Here is a 15,119-nt window from a genome sequence, read left to right as displayed (position 1 = left end):
AACGCTCCTTAATTTGTGATATTTTACAGATCATGAAATCGTCAATGGCCTTTGTCTCGATGTTGAGGGCAACAATTTAGAAGCCGGACATTCTAGTTTCACCCATAATATAAGAATGCAAAATCTCTGGATTCAGCTGTGCAACAAAAATTGAAGTTGAGTGCTAGAATTTTTATAAATTCTGATTATTTTGTAAAATTGTTAAAATGAAAGCAGTCCCCAATCGGAGGTTTATATCTTTGAATTGTTCTTCGGCAACGAATACAAGGGGAACCTACGTGTCCTTCGCTGATGGGTATCATTACACTTATCAAAAGGTTCAAACTAAAGCACTCTCACTGTTCACATGCTCGCAATGAACTGAAGATTGTTTAAAAAACTGAATTTACGCGCATGATCGAATTTCGATCGAGGGTTGAGAAGTTTTTCAACAGCAATTATCGATTATTCATGCAGTGGAATACCAAATACAGGGTAGTTCTTGTGACCCCACAACTCGCATTGCGCAAAAGCTGAATAGCATTTCCATTCTGTTGAAGTTGTACTTTACTGCACGATGTTATCGGACACAGATTTAGAGGTGAAGTTCTATTGCTGTTGGAGTATCAATCGGTTTCATGTTATAAACATTACTCTTTTTAGGGGAGATTTATCAAGGCGCAGAATATTTTGGATTATGTGAGTCGACCTTTGTCGCTGTTAGGAATGTGGCCAGTAAATGTAACGATGGGCAGTCGCATTAGAATGATTATGTATTTTATCTATCATTTTTATCGAATTGGAATGGAGTTGATTGAGTTTGCCATGGTTTTTGGGAATCTTGAGCGAGTCGTTGAAAATCTTATGATGACCGCTTTACAAATAGCTATAATCGTCAGGCTGGCTTTACCACGATTCGCTGGTAGTATGCGTCGAGTGCTCGAAACATTGGAGGATTTGCATCAGCGGAATAAGTTCAAGGACACGGGGGAGATGGAAATATTTATTGAGTACAGTGAACGCAGCGAGAGATGCTTCAAAGTTCTATTATGGTGCGCTGCCGTTGCTTGCACCTCCTGGTACTTGACACCCATTCAGAACTATCTTCTTGCTAGTAAGTGCCAATTAAGTAAATGACTTGGATTAATTTACCTTATCATCATACCCAAGAAAACACTTTATAACACATCATCTGCATTTAAGGAGGCGCAGTGTCTTCCCTACGCGAAGGGTTGAAAAAATTTATTTACTTTCAAAATTAAGTCTCACTTATTTAAATTAATTTATAAATTCTACTACTCAGTCACTGAATATTCTCCAGTTATTTTCTTTGAAGTTTTGCAGAATTTGATTTGAACTATTAAACTATTGATAAAATTGAAATATTCCATTTCACAATTATCACGCTTTTTCTCTCAAAAGTTGTTCCGCTAGAAAAACTCTGTGATTGTATCCAATTTACCATCTCCAAGGAGTTCGCAACGAAACATTCATATATGAAGCTCCTTGGCGAATGCCTGAATTTGTAGCTACGGAAAGAGCCGAGGTGGCATTAATAGTTCATATCATGGAAATACCGGTGGTGTACATCTGCTATTGCTACATGATATCCTACTCTGTATATCTCACGCTGATAAATCACATTCGATGCCAATTAGTCATTGTAAGTTACGAAGTGAGGAATTTTAAGGTCGATAGAATGGGTCATACGAAGGAGGTGCTCAGTCCCATTGTTGAACGACATATCACAGCACTTCAGTAAGTAAACCATCATATTGCGTCATGATATTACACTGAATAATCCATAATAGCTAAATTATTTTTCAGTGTAGCAAAATCATTGAGTGATTGTACTCATATTTCCCTTCTGGCTGAGCTGTTCGCCGTAAGTGTCACGCTTGCATTGCTGATGTACAACGCAATGGTGGTAATACAATTAGAAAGAAGTGCCTAATTGTTCATTATAAATTTTATATCTCATTCAATATTTCCCTCTTTAAAAAACATGCTTCAGAAAGTGCCAGCTCCCAGAACCGCATTAAAATGGTAAACTCTGGAATGTACATTGTGAATATGCTACTTATCATATTTGCAAATTGCTATATGGGTCAGAATTTGGAGGATGAGGTATAATATAATAAGTATAATACTTATATGTAGCACTGGATTTTAAGCTGCAATTATATTTTACGAATATGACAGATATATCTCGAATATATGAGATTTTTTATTTGCTTCGCCTCGATAAATTGATTAACATCGTAGGCCAGTATTAGTTGGCGGATGATCCACTGTTGTGATTATTATTTCAGGGGGTGAATCTATCCGATGCATTTTATAACAACAATTGGACCAATCTGCCAGTCTCAGTTCAAAAATCATTTTTAATATGTATCATACATTCTCAAAGACGATTACAACTTACTGCTGGAAAGTTCTATAAGTTTTCTCTGAATAGTTTCACAAGGGTTAATATTTATATTATTGCTTTCATAATGAATTCTCTCGACTCATTGCCATTCTTTACAGACCATGAAATCAATCATTGCGTTTTACTCAATGCTGAGGGCAACGACGTAAACTCAGTGGATTATTGTCTTCGCGTGTGTTAAATATCAAATGCTAAATTCTGGAAATGTAATGATATAAAAATACGAGCAACGGGTTATTGCTCGGTTATGAAGATTATAATGAATTATGAATACCAGGGTGTTAATGTAATAAATATTTTCTTGAGTACGAACTGATGTATTGAGGGAGCGAGTAGAGTGAGAAAAAAATTATTTTTATCAAATATTCATTTACGTGAAAAAAGTACTTTTTTTCATAACTATATTTCTGCGATGGAGTCATCCTCAGACGGTCTGAAATTATTATTCATTAGTATTGTTCATGAGAATGACTATATTTCACATGAACTTGAATCAACCCCACTACCGATTATTTATTTTTCCTAAATTTCTTATTCTTCAATGGGAGAATGTCGATAGATCTTCTAATGTTCATTGAAGGACTTCACTCGTTTAGATAAAATCTTTGAATGGGGCCTCATTCCAATAATTTTATGAAACTGAACTCACTCAAGATATTGTAAAATATATATTTCCTGGGTGTTGGACCAATTCCCGTTCCCGTTAACTATTAAAATACCTATCTCGTTTCAAAAAAAGTATCGTAAAAGTAAGTAAAAGTATATTAGCACTTATATAGGTAATTAATAACTTTCACGTTTCAATCGAAGGTCACAATATTTACTCCGATTTGGTCACAAGCAATTTTTAGGAAAACTCACGTTAAAAGACTACTGGCTTGAAAACCCGTGTGCTTTCCTCGAGAGACCGTTCCACAGTGCCTCCGCCCTCGGCTTCTCCAAGGTGCGAGGTCCGACCCAAAAATAAGGCCCTTTTGTCCTTTAGCTTGTCCACGTATTGGGCTGTTTCGGTCATAAACCGCCCAAGTGTTTCCACACTTTCCAGAGACGTTTACAATACGTTCCTTGACTACATTTCAATGTCAAAATATTTCCCACAATAAATTTAGTTAACCCTGTAAAATAAATAAATCCCATCCCTTCATGATCTTGATCCTGCATATATGACCGACATACGAGCTCCATCATTTAAAATCTCTATTAATTGCCTAATTAGTTCACTAATTCAACTAATCCTCGGTTTATTCCACTTATTAAATAGAATAAATAATTTAAATGCCTCGATTTCAGGAATATTGCAAACGTTTGGATAATCCGGATATTATAGCGCTTTCTAAGTATAGACTGAATAAAGCGCGAGGGCTAGCAAAAAATCCCCAGCAGGACAGGTGCAGAAGTTCCCCGGGGGGTAAAGATAATTGTGCAATTACCCTGATGGAGGCTTTTAATTGCCCCTACTCTCCTGGCTGCGTACGCAGTGATCGGATGGCTCGACCTCTTCACTCTCTATACCATTGTACCTCCAGCAGTCGCGAGGTAATCCATCACAAAGAAAGTGAATTTGACAGCAATGTCAAGTGGCCAAACTCAAGCGAGAAATGGCTGGATTCTTAATGAAGACAATCATCATCAGTCTTTTTCTCAACACAATCAAGAAGACTTTGATAAGGCAATCAAAGTATTGAAATGGAACAAATGGCTGCTATCAGCACTTGGGCTGTGGCCACGAAATCCAAATAGTATAATTTTCGTCATAAATTTTGGATATTTTGTCTACAATATGATGTGCGAATATCTTGATTTGTTTCTTTTCATTGATAATCTCGAGCACGTCATTGAAAATTTGACAGAGAACATGGCATTTACCCAGATCCTTGTGCGTATGGCGATGCTAAAATTATATAATCGACAACTCGGTGATGTTATCAATGAAGTGTTCAAGGATTACGACGCGAAAACCTACAGAAATCCAGCGGAGAGTAAAGTTTTCCTCGATTATATGAATAAGGCAAAGTTATTTGTCAAATTATTATGCGCATTCGTGACGATGACAGCTGTTTCATATTATGCTAAACCGATAACGAGTCCAGCACCTCTAGCGGAGAATGAAGGTAAGGTTGATGGAGAAGGTCTGTTGTGATAATGATATTGAAGTGATTTTGGGAATAGATAGGGCAGTCAACGCAACTATGCCCTTTGTACTGCCATATCAATTCCACGTTTTCCATGAAATTGACGATTTTCGGACCTATGCCATCACCTATGCATCACAACTCCCATTCGTTTTTGTAAGTGGATTAGGCCAGACAGCGGCAGACTGTCTCATGGTGACTCTTGTCTTTCACGTCAGTGGTAGACTGTCGGTTCTTGCTATGAGGATATCCTCTGTGAGGACAGATGTGGACAGGTGTAGAGCCGAATTGGGAGAAATCATCATCGAGCATAACCGATTGTTGAAGTAAGATAATCCATTCGTGATGATGAGTATTTAATTCTTCCTTTGCCTTTCAGGATGGGACAGAACATTAAGGAAGCATTCAGCGAAACATTGTTGGCACATCTGGTAGGAGCAACAGCTCTGGTCTGCATCATTGGATATCAGTTACTAGTGGTATATTAATTTCCGCTTCTCTCGCTTTCCGTAATTATCACCAAAATCAAATTCTTGATTAAGTTCGGGGTCTTTGATCTGGGTGGGATTAAACTGGGATTTAGTTGAATTTACTGATTTTGAGAAATGTTGTTTTGGTGTTTTGTGATGAGATATGAATATGAGCATTGTGTGGAGACATCTGATTTTAGAATTACGCCAAAGGTCAGACTGCTGATCTCGCAACATTTTTTGTCTTCATATTCCTGGTCTTTCTGGTGCTGTATTCCCATTGTGTGGTCGCTGAAAGCTTAGTTACGGAGGTAACATTCCAAATTATTCTTCAGCTTTAATTGTAACTTTGACTTCGATTTCCTCGGATAAAGCTACAATCGCTTTGCGATAAAAACGAGGGGTTTTTTTTTACAGAGTAACAAGGTGTGTGAAGCATATTACGACTGCTTATGGTATGAAATGACCCCGGAAACAGCAAAAGTTATTATTCTGTGCATGGCAAGGTCCCAGAAGTCTCTTGGTTTAACAGCTGGAAAATTCGCGTCATTTGGTCTCAGGACTTTGACAGATGTTAGTATTTTTCGCTTTAACTAACCAGTGAGAAAAACAAATATTGTTTGAGAGAAAATAGTTTCGCAGATTAACTACAATTACCACATTCTCGTGAATCTTTTTTATCACAAGAATTGAGAATATTAGATTGATGTTTCAAGTTTGTTAGACATCGAATCAAAGAAAAGATTATGAGAATACAGTTAAACCTCGAAATCTATTTCTTTCTCTTTCTGAATAAACTTAAAATTAATGATCAGTTTCATTTTTCTGATTCAGGTGGTGAAAACTGCAATGGCTTACTTATCGGTTCTACGATCTTTTCTCTTAGAATGAAGTGACTGAGCATTAGAAAATTTAATGCATTACAATTTACAGATCTGGTGGGAGGGGAGGTGAAAAGTAATTGCCATTTGAAAAAAAAACAGTGATTCAATAATTGCTCAATAAAACTTATGTGAAAGTTCCGTAATTTCCAAGTGAGAAAAAATGCCTCATAGTAATTACGAAAAGTCTAGTTAAAGGTATTGAATGCTCGGTAAAAATAACGTATCCGACTACAAATTATTCAATTTATTGTTTAATCTCTATGTAACACTTTTATCAACATGCGAGCTATTCAACGTGAGAAATAGTTTAATTAATTTTGCAATACTCACATGACTCTAACCCATGATCCATCGTCTATCACAATCGACACGAAATTTTTTTGAGAACACCAGACCCATCAAATTTAGTTCATTGGGATCATCATTCACTTATTCTTTTAAAAATCAATTGGTTACTAATGAGTAACCCACTGGAAGGAAGACAGGTACTGGAACATTTATGTTACTATTCTGATAGCAATGATGCAGAACGTTTTCAGGAATATTATCAATAATCTCTGGAATTTTCTATTATAATCTATTTTACGTGAAATTTTCAAAATCGCAGTCTTGATGACTCCAACCCCACCAATTGCTGATTCTTTATACACTGAAGAGATTTTTAAAAAAATTCTGGAATACGCATGTCCACACGCAGATCGATTATCGAACGAAAATGTATGAAAAATTCTGTGAATTTAAGAATTGAATCTACATAAGTTATGAACTTTTAAAACTTTTAAAATTTATAATGCGCAGGTCACCCAACGCAACTTAGTCGCCCTTCTGTGGAGTTGATGCCACTTCAGTTCGGATTTGATCAGCATTATTTCTAAATTCTACAATGATGCCAGATGCAAAGTTAGATGTAAGTGCTTTCATTGATTAATAATTTAATTTTAATTTCATTTTAATTTAATTATTCTCACTTTTATCAATAGCAATCAGAGTAATACTTTAGTACACAAGTATAGGCTTGATGTACCTCATTTTTACGTTTCAGGAAAAATTTAGGAAGGCTAAAAAGGTTTGGCACAATGTGAGTTTATCACTAGTCTGGATGGGCATGTGGCCCATAAATGTGACAACCAGTGGTCGCATCAAACTCACCGCATATCTAACATATTGGGTGATTAAATTATCGATGGAAATCACTGAATTACTCATGGTCCTCGGAAGTCTTGATACAGTTATTGATAATTTCGCTGTAACGGGTGTTGAGCTGGTGGGATTTTCGCGGGTCATTACCTGGCGTTTTAGCTCAGTAATGTACAAAGTTATCAGAGAAATTGAACAATTTCGTGAGTATTCGAATTTCAACGATTCAGTGGAAATAGAAATATTCATCAGACACAGTCAGAGCTCTCAAAGATTCCATCGATTTCTGATATGGCCAATGTGTGTGTGTACACTCTCATGGTACTTTACTCCACTTATGGATTATCTCAGTGCAAGTAAGTTCTGTTTTTACAGATATAGGGATACCGACAGTTTGATTACATATTTTTAATAAAAAATTTATTTTCGAAGGTCTGCACAATGAGACGATTCCTCTTCAGCCGCCCTATCGATTCCCGCCAATCTTCGATATCTCGCAAAGTTATATTGCTATAATTGTATATCTTTTTGATTTTCCCCTTATGTACACCGGGCTATGTGGTACATCAACGTACTCCACGCATTTCCTATTGATCAACGAAATTTGTGCTCAATTATCGATTCTCGCTCACAGAATCAGGAATTTTGATCCTGAAAGATGTACAGATATCAGTGAAGCTGTTGGTCGGATTGTTGATAAACATGTTACGTTGATTCGGTGAATCTCAATTTTGGTATAATTTTTTATGTGTAAGAACGTGAGTAATAAACATTTCTCCAAAGGGTCACGAAAAATCTCAATGACAGCACGACCGTTTATCTTGTAATCGAACTGCTCAACACAACTGTTCTCATCGCCTTATGCTCATACAACGTTCTCATTGTAATATAATAATCTATATCTGTAGAAAGTATTCATTGGCAATTGTGAATTACCGTGATAAGGATCGTCATCAATTTTGTGCTTTAGAATCTTAAAGACTCCTTCTTAGTTGGCCTGATCACTTTTGCATCATTCTTGTTGGCTCTGATGATCATGATATTCACAGACTGCTACATGGGAGAATGTCTACAAACTGAGGTACGTAATTTTATATAATTAATTGGATCGACTTCTGCATTGAAAAAGTGGAAAAGACAAGTTACAGATTAAATTGTAAAATCATAACTAATTTTGTATTAATGTATTATGTGTATTACTCGGGACAACGAATGTGAAATTCGTTAGTTAATCGTCGTTATTGCATGAACAACAGTCATCGGCTGAACTTTTATGATTTTACATAAACTTTTTCAGGCTGTAAATCTTTTTCAAGCGTTTCGAGAATGTGATGTTCACAAGTGGCCAATGTCTTGGCGAAAATCATTGATCATTTGCACACTTCGAGCTCAGATTCCTTTGGAAATGACTGCGGGAAAATTTTTCAAATTCACACTAAGCGGTTTCATAAACGTGAGAATAATGAAAAATATTTACACTACACTATTTCATTTTATATTGTTAATTTTCAACAGATTTTACGATCGTCTATGGCGTACATTTCAATGCTGCGAGCAATGCTCTGATGAATGGAAGCTACTGCAGTATTTCGTGAATATTGAAGTCACGTAGTAACAGTTAATGAGTTAAAAGTCTAACATGACTGATTACAGAATTAATATGGACAGTTTAGTAATTACCGACAGAATAAATTAGTATTTGTCAACGTATTAGTTATAAGTTAGGGCCTATGAGGTTCACTAAACCTTGATCCGTTGATAGTTAACGAATCTCGTCGGAAATAAATAAATCATTCTATCATGTGGAGGTAGTCGTAAGGTCTATAAGTTCCCTAGGTGGATAATTCATTTGAATTTGATAATACAAAACGACATTATAGGAATAAATTATTTGCAAAGTGTCCAGTATTTAGCATATCACTAATATATTAGTAGAAAAAGAAAATTACATGGAAAATTATTATTTCAGATATTCCCCCAGCAATAACTAAATAACAAATTAATTTTACCGTTCATTCAGGAGTTACGAATGTTGTTGTCTCCTTGTATGACAGCACCTTTATATTTTTTTTTTACACTCCAGAAACAGAAGCCAATAATTCCGAGAGCCTGGAGAATATTTAGGAATTAGAATCAGAACTTTTTCCAGACCTGACGTATATATCAGAAAATCAACAGAATGTCACATAATATACTTCCACCAGGTAGTTTTCTTTTCAGACAGATTGAGCAACAGCAGAGGAGACCAGCCCGATTCCACTAGAAAGCTATAAGAAAATTGCACAATGAAAGGCCTTTTAACGTTAATTCTGCTATACATACAATCATGTGACGACGATTGTATCCATTCGACGTTCCCACTGGACGTGGAAGAGTCATATCGACAGGTGCCTCTTGACTCCAAGACGGTACGATTCAGCGACTCGTGAACAGCATGGTTGACGTGAGTACCAAGACCTCCAGTAGCAATCACCTGAAGGGATGACTGAATTTATAAATTTTTTAAAGGAATTATCAATAAGATCAATCAAAATACTCAGATGGATGAGATGGACAATGTCAGCTATTGGTGTTGGATCGAATAAACGGAATTTCAAATTCTATATTTCCTTCTTCTGCATCGGTTACCAATGGATTTTGCTGTTTGCTGATATTGCTACTCATATGGGAAATCCTGCGTATATAATTGATAATTTAGCTGACACTATTGGTGTAATTATCGTGGGTCTGTGTTTCTCAGTGGTGTGCCTTCACAAGACATCGATTCATAATGTTATCGAATTTATTCAGAACAATTCAGAGAACAGGGGAAACGACAAACAGAGGGTAATAGTCGATATTTATAATTCAACGATTGAAAAATTATTTGGAATATTACGTGTTTACATGATACCGTGCGCTATATTTTCTGCTCTTCTTCCAATTTTGGTTCGAAGACCAGCAGGTAAGTTGGAATAATAATGTCTTCAGATATGAGGAATGATGAACTCAATGGATTATTCAAATGCTTGCCCAAACATAAAGATAATGCAAAATTATTGAAAGAGTATCCTCTTCCATTACATCTTTACGAATACTACACAATTACCAACGAAGTGACATATTTCGCAACTTATATCTTCAGAGTTCTGTTGATAGTCATCGATGTTATTGTACGATTGAATCTAGATTTTTTGTACGTCATCACGATATTCTCTTTGAGTGGGCAAATAGCAGTTTTGGTAAATGACATTGAAAATTTTGAAACCATTGATCCACTTCGGTTAGAAAGTGCAATTGCAGATGTAACTGCAAGCTACCAAAATCTCATACGGTAGATTTTTTTTTTATTGTCTGTGATATTTGTTTTATCTATTAATTTTGTCCCACAGAATTGGCAGAGAAATACGGAAAATTTTCAGTTTCTATTTGTGTGGATCTCTCCTCCTTTCGACGTTCATTCTGTGCCTGACAAGTTATCAATTATTAGACGTAGGTGATAATTTTTTATTGTTCACTTAGAAATGGTCGCACTTATGCGGCACCTGGTTTTTATATTTCAATTGAGGAGGATTTAGGATATGAAACTGATTTCTTGCTGCACAATAAATTGCCTTTTTTCTTGGAAATTTCAGAACATTATGAAAGGGAATTATTTTGACGCTGCTATGAGTTTCCTATGGTCATTTGCCATTTTGGTTGAAATTCTAGTGAGTTGTGCACTTGGAGAATACCTCATTGCTCAGGTAGATAAATGATGATGAGATTGATTTTGTAATCATTTTGCGGTGACGAATTTTGATAATTTGAAAACTCTAAAGAGCTCCGGTTTAGAGACAGCGTTTTACAATTGTCAGTGGTATGACGCATCTTGCAGCTTTCGGAAAATGCTCGTCGTGTCATTGACAAGATCGCAAATACCACTGTCTTTGAGTGCCGGGGGATTCACAATCGTTGGCTTCCCTACCTTCACAGCCGTGAGATATAATTACAATTTTTTAATATTATCGTTAAATACACGCTAAATCGATCAATTCTTGGTCGAAATTTTATACACATTAAAAAAAAAACTTCGGTACTCTAATTTGCCAAAAATAAAAATTCTTCATATAATTTTTAAATCATGTTCATGATGTGTCTGAAGAATACATCAAATAATTGAGTGAAGAATGTTTTCGATAGTACAATTAACATTTTCCAAAAGTTTTTGGTAATTTTTTTACGAACAATTGGACCTGTCAAATATTCGTGTCTGAGTCTCTCATGACTGTCAGGAATTGAACGATTTAGTATGAAATGTTCAATGTGTATATTGACTCTTTGATGTAGGTCATGAAGACTACAGCAGGATATCTATCACTGTTAAGAACTGTTATGTAATCCAGAGGATGTACACCATTTGAGTATGTAATAGGACGCTTGTAGTGTGAAATTGATATAAATCTCACTTTTCGTTAAATCATTTCACTCAAACGAAACAAATCCACTCTGGACTCAAATTTATTCGAGTAACAAAGGGCGAATGTCAACGTCAGAAGTGTCTCTTCCGTAATTTTTTTTGTTCTCCATAATCAAAATCAAAAAATTTTCATGACAGTCTTTCGTGTGCCATTTACTTGAAGTTGAAGGCGTCCACGCAGATGGCAAAACAGCTAACAAATAATCGCATTGGGTGAAAAAAAATCAAAACTCATATCTCGTAGTCACGTGCGTTCAAGAAAAAAAAGCGACGTCTCGAGTCGCCTCCGAGCGCTATAAGATAATTACATAATCCAGCAGAACTGACTTTCTGGTCTGTCTGGTAAATGACCACCAATTGTAACATCATAGTATGGGAAAAACTGCGAAATGGGGGACAGAAAAATTGTCATTGCAGACAAGTCAATAATAGAAGGCTGAGCGATCTGTAAGCGACATGGCAGACGTGAGTTTCAATGAGTCCTCAGGGTATCAGCACAGCCGAGTTCCCTCTATCTTCCCAGTGTTGGATTTAGAACCGGAGTTTATTTCTCCGAGAAAAGTTTCACGGATAATATTCCTCCAAAAAATAACTCCAGAATTTACCGAACAAATTTTTCCAATTTTCACTGCTTCCTCGTTCATTTTATAAAGATTATCAATTGCATTTAGTTTAATTGAATGTGTTTTGACGTGACTAAATGATGATATTCGTGTTTTTAAAAAATTCTTTATATTATAGCTTTTGTGTTTTTAAAAAATTTGTGCAATTGATTGATGGATTTTTTAAAAAATTCATCATAGAATACAGGAATTTTTTATTGGAGAAATAAATTCCGGAAATACAACACGCGTAACGTTAACAACAAAAATACGAAATGGATAACAAATGAGCGAAGAAGCCCAGAGAAGCAGGAAAGATAAAGAACGAAAGTGGAAAATAAAGGAAACTCTACTGCAAGTCCAATTTATATAATTATCAATTCCCAAAGGATGCGGCCTTTTGGAAAAAATCATTAAAAAATTTTGAGCGGATGAAATGGATGATGTCCAATATCGGTATCGAAACGAGTACCTGGGGTGTGCGGTTTTACGTGTCATTATTTGGTGTCGTCTATCAAGTGATCATGACATATACTAATCTCTTTGTTAACATCAATGATATTGAGTATGTTTTAGCTATTTTGATGGATAGCGTAGGTCTCCTCACCTCGGCCTTCTGTCTCGGATCTTTGAGCTATTACAATGACAGCATAATCACCATAATCGAAGTTATGAAAAATCAGTGCCATCCGAGACACTACAAACATGCCAAGGAGAGAGAAGTATTGGAAAAATATAATCTCGTTATTGATACATTATTTACAATAGCTACCTATTACTTGGTACCCTATCTGTGCTTAGTCTGCATAATACCAGTTTTATCACGTTTGTCAGGTGAATGGTCTCCAACAAGTCACAGGAAATAAATTTTCATAATTTTTTTTGAAACGTAGATGCTTCGTCTGTCGATTCCAGTGTCAACTCCAGTGTTACGAGCTCATCAAAAACCTATCCCCTACCATTGGACCTCTATCAACTCTACCATATCAACAATGAATGGACATATTTTTTGTCGTTTATATTTATAGCACTACTGTTGGTAAACAACACTTTCATTCGCGTGAATATCGATTTTTTATATATTCTCACGATATTTCATCTGTGTGGACAAATATCGTTGTTGTCATCTCGAATTGAGAATCTATCAACCAGTGATCCCCGTGCTTTGCAAAAAGACCTTGGACTAGTTATAAATCATCATAACCAGATCATCTGGTAATTTATTACACGAGTATATGCAATTTTTCTGGCTGTCATTCATTGTCAACTGTACTCAGGATGAACAAAAGGATTAGCAGCATATTTAGTTTTTATTTGGCGGCATTTCTATTAACTTCAACATTCCTCCTGTGCTTGACCAATTACCAAGGGCTAGTTGTATGTTGTCAAATGAGAAATAACATTTACTCGATTATTTCACAACTGCATGATTTTAATTTAATTATCTTTAGAACATGCAGCGTGGTAATTACGTCGTGGGCACCAGATGTTTTGTATGTACATTTGTTATTTCGGGAATGGTCTTTGTTAACTGTCTGCTTGGAAACTTTCTTGTTGTTGAGGTAATAAAAATACATTCATTAGTGAATTTTAACATCTCCATAAAAAAGGAAACAGGGAAAATGAGATCGTAGATAAAAATTATGGGACAATTCGTGTAAATTGAAATCGGGAATTGTTGTCCGATTATTTTAACAATCATGCAGTTCTCCAGAAGATGGAACTAACAGAGGAAGCGTCAGGATTGGGGCTGTGATAGAAAAAAAAATTTTGTTTCATTTTAATTTTTCAATTAATTTTAAAATATCTACGATCTCCGTATGTTCATTGTTTCTTTTTATTGGACAATACAATAAAGAAAATACTGGGATATATCGTAGAGTCGGAACTTGGAGAGAGCATTCTACGATTGTCTATGGTACAATGCTCCAGCCGCTTTCCAGAGAATAATTTTAATGTGTCTTAAACAATCCCAGACTTCATTAAATTTGAATGCAGGAGGCTTTACGATCGTCAGTCTGGCTACATTAACAGCAGTAAGAACTTGTCATGTTTTATATCCCGTCACAGGATTGATTTGTTGATATGTTTATGCAATAATCAATGCAGGTCATGAAAACTAGCGTAGGATATCTGTCGTTACTACGCGCTGTTATCTAATCAACGTAATGCAGTGGTGATTGTTAATGACAAAAATAGGTGGGATGCATTTTATGTAATTAATTCAGATGTTTCCCAACATTACAGGATGACAACCCAGAAAAAAAAAGGATTCACTTTGCAACCATTGCAACTTCTTGAAAATATGGACCGGATTATGTCTACTATTGATGCCGAAACTAATACATTTCTATGCCATTATTTTTGCACGTTCTTACTAAAGTTTTGTGGTTTTTTTTTTAATTTGATAAAAACTTGCATTAAATGATGATATAGTGAAAAAAAATATCCTTTTTCGTGTCCATCTCACCAACCAATTTACCAAAAACATGACGAGTCGAGAGATATGGGCTTGGGATATAAGTCCCTTATTTTCGCTGAAAATATTAGTTTGGAATTTATTGAAACTAATTAAATAAGTTGCGATGAGCTGGCCACGAAGGAGTATTCAGTAATTAATTGGAATGATAGATTGTACCGTAATAAGGGGAGTTGAACCGGAATGTAAATTGTGAACGTTGGGACTTTCCCTTCTTAAACATTCCGGAGAGTTCAATGCCAGCTAAGGAAGTGTCTAACGATCTCCTCCATTCTTCAGCCGATAGGAATCGTTGTATTACGTAAGTTTGTTTTTTAGAATTCTGGCCATTCCCCAGGTTGCTATATTGTCTACATCGATAACAAGACGCAATGGTTCTCCTAGATATGTTCACGTAATGTAATGCATATCCTTTGAGATTTCAGCTTCAGGTGTATTGATTTCGTGAAATTAAGTAATCTAATCAACGACGAGACCTACAGCTTCTAATCTCGATTTTTGGAGTACTATAGTACTTTTAGGAGCTGCTGTGGGCAGTAGATTGGAAGGATAAATAAACAGAACGTG

General features: G+C 35.8%; 4 protein-coding genes across 12 annotated transcripts; all 4 read left to right on the top strand.

Moving 5' to 3' along the window:
* Positions 1-7: 7 nt before the first annotated feature.
* On the top strand, positions 8-3,824 carry LOC135165605 (odorant receptor 94a-like). Of its 5 annotated transcripts, none has more exons than XR_010299538.1 (8): positions 8-580; positions 643-1,093; positions 1,509-1,737; positions 1,807-1,907; positions 1,988-2,106; positions 2,292-2,447; positions 2,509-3,159; positions 3,701-3,824. XR_010299538.1 is itself a non-coding variant. In XM_064127054.1 (7 exons), the coding sequence occupies exons 1-7, from the start codon at positions 557-559 to the stop codon at positions 2,557-2,559; spliced, it is 1,188 nt and encodes a 395-aa protein (XP_063983124.1). In that variant the 5' UTR covers positions 8-556; the 3' UTR covers positions 2,560-3,247. The 5 variants fall into 5 exon arrangements, 1 of the variants encoding a protein (XP_063983124.1); XR_010299537.1 differs by having other exon boundaries at positions 1,452-1,737; XM_064127054.1 differs by lacking the exon at positions 3,701-3,824 and having other exon boundaries at positions 1,452-1,737; positions 2,509-3,247.
* Positions 3,825-3,969: 145 nt separating this feature from the next.
* Positions 3,970-11,477, top strand: LOC135165406 (uncharacterized). The gene is made up of 12 exons (XM_064126671.1): positions 3,970-4,521; positions 4,580-4,868; positions 4,922-5,021; positions 5,213-5,323; positions 5,430-5,585; positions 5,847-5,891; positions 9,542-9,977; positions 10,058-10,346; positions 10,405-10,504; positions 10,648-10,758; positions 10,834-10,989; positions 11,342-11,477. Exons 1-12 carry the CDS (start codon positions 3,981-3,983, stop codon positions 11,390-11,392), a joined length of 2,385 nt encoding a protein of 794 aa, XP_063982741.1. The 5' UTR covers positions 3,970-3,980; the 3' UTR covers positions 11,393-11,477.
* LOC135165606 (uncharacterized) lies at positions 5,911-9,467 on the top strand. Of its 2 annotated transcripts, XM_064127055.1 has the most exons (8): positions 5,911-6,613; positions 6,695-6,803; positions 6,939-7,389; positions 7,466-7,751; positions 7,817-7,916; positions 8,004-8,114; positions 8,331-8,486; positions 8,549-9,246. In XM_064127055.1, exons 2-8 carry the CDS (start codon positions 6,780-6,782, stop codon positions 8,597-8,599), a joined length of 1,179 nt encoding a protein of 392 aa, XP_063983125.1. In that variant the 5' UTR covers positions 5,911-6,613; positions 6,695-6,779; the 3' UTR covers positions 8,600-9,246. The 2 variants fall into 2 exon arrangements, with proteins under 2 accessions (XP_063983125.1, XP_063983126.1); XM_064127056.1 differs by lacking the exons at positions 8,331-8,486; positions 8,549-9,246 and adding an exon at positions 9,254-9,467.
* On the top strand, positions 11,004-15,112 carry LOC135165603 (odorant receptor 13a-like). 4 transcript variants are annotated; one of them, XR_010299535.1, is made up of 9 exons: positions 11,005-11,936; positions 12,463-12,907; positions 12,967-13,288; positions 13,351-13,450; positions 13,525-13,635; positions 13,954-14,109; positions 14,183-14,249; positions 14,321-14,853; positions 14,978-15,112. XR_010299535.1 is itself a non-coding variant. In XM_064127051.1 (8 exons), exons 1-7 carry the CDS (start codon positions 11,928-11,930, stop codon positions 14,231-14,233), a joined length of 1,194 nt encoding a protein of 397 aa, XP_063983121.1. In that variant the 5' UTR covers positions 11,004-11,927; the 3' UTR covers positions 14,234-14,238; positions 14,321-14,916. The 4 variants fall into 4 exon arrangements, 3 of the variants coding, with proteins under 3 accessions (XP_063983121.1, XP_063983120.1, XP_063983119.1); XM_064127051.1 differs by lacking the exon at positions 14,978-15,112 and having other exon boundaries at positions 11,004-11,936; positions 14,183-14,238; positions 14,321-14,916; XM_064127050.1 differs by lacking the exon at positions 14,978-15,112 and having other exon boundaries at positions 11,004-11,936; positions 14,334-14,916.
* The last annotated feature ends 7 nt before the right edge of the window (positions 15,113-15,119 follow it).

The sequence above is a fragment of the Diachasmimorpha longicaudata genome, chromosome 8 (genome assembly GCF_034640455.1).
Source record: "Diachasmimorpha longicaudata isolate KC_UGA_2023 chromosome 8, iyDiaLong2, whole genome shotgun sequence".
In the NCBI taxonomy this organism is placed as follows: domain Eukaryota; kingdom Metazoa; phylum Arthropoda; class Insecta; order Hymenoptera; family Braconidae; genus Diachasmimorpha; species Diachasmimorpha longicaudata.
Note: the sequence above shows the minus strand (reverse complement) of the source record. Positions and strands in the feature narration are given on the sequence as shown.

Coding starts and splice junctions, on each gene's coding strand:
- LOC135165605 (XM_064127054.1), top strand. CDS start 557: ATGTTATCGGACACAGATTTAGAG. Junction 2,107..2,291: donor GTCAGAATTTGGAGGATGAG/GTATAATATAAT, acceptor TTATTATTTCAG/GGGGTGAATCTATCCGATGC. Junction 2,448..2,508: donor CTCTGAATAGTTTCACAAGG/GTTAATATTTAT, acceptor CATTCTTTACAG/ACCATGAAATCAATCATTGC.
- LOC135165406 (XM_064126671.1), top strand. CDS start 3,981: ATGTCAAGTGGCCAAACTCAAGCGAGAAATGGCTGGATTCTTAATGAA. Junction 5,022..5,212: donor TTGGATATCAGTTACTAGTG/GTATATTAATTT, acceptor ATCTGATTTTAG/AATTACGCCAAAGGTCAGAC. Junction 10,505..10,647: donor CAAGTTATCAATTATTAGAC/GTAGGTGATAAT, acceptor TGGAAATTTCAG/AACATTATGAAAGGGAATTA.
- LOC135165606 (XM_064127055.1), top strand. CDS start 6,780: ATGATGCCAGATGCAAAGTTAGAT. Junction 6,804..6,938: donor TGCCAGATGCAAAGTTAGAT/GTAAGTGCTTTC, acceptor TTTACGTTTCAG/GAAAAATTTAGGAAGGCTAA. Junction 8,487..8,548: donor CACTAAGCGGTTTCATAAAC/GTGAGAATAATG, acceptor AATTTTCAACAG/ATTTTACGATCGTCTATGGC.
- LOC135165603 (XM_064127051.1), top strand. Junction 13,451..13,524: donor CCAATTACCAAGGGCTAGTT/GTATGTTGTCAA, acceptor AATTATCTTTAG/AACATGCAGCGTGGTAATTA. Junction 14,110..14,182: donor GTCTGGCTACATTAACAGCA/GTAAGAACTTGT, acceptor TAATCAATGCAG/GTCATGAAAACTAGCGTAGG.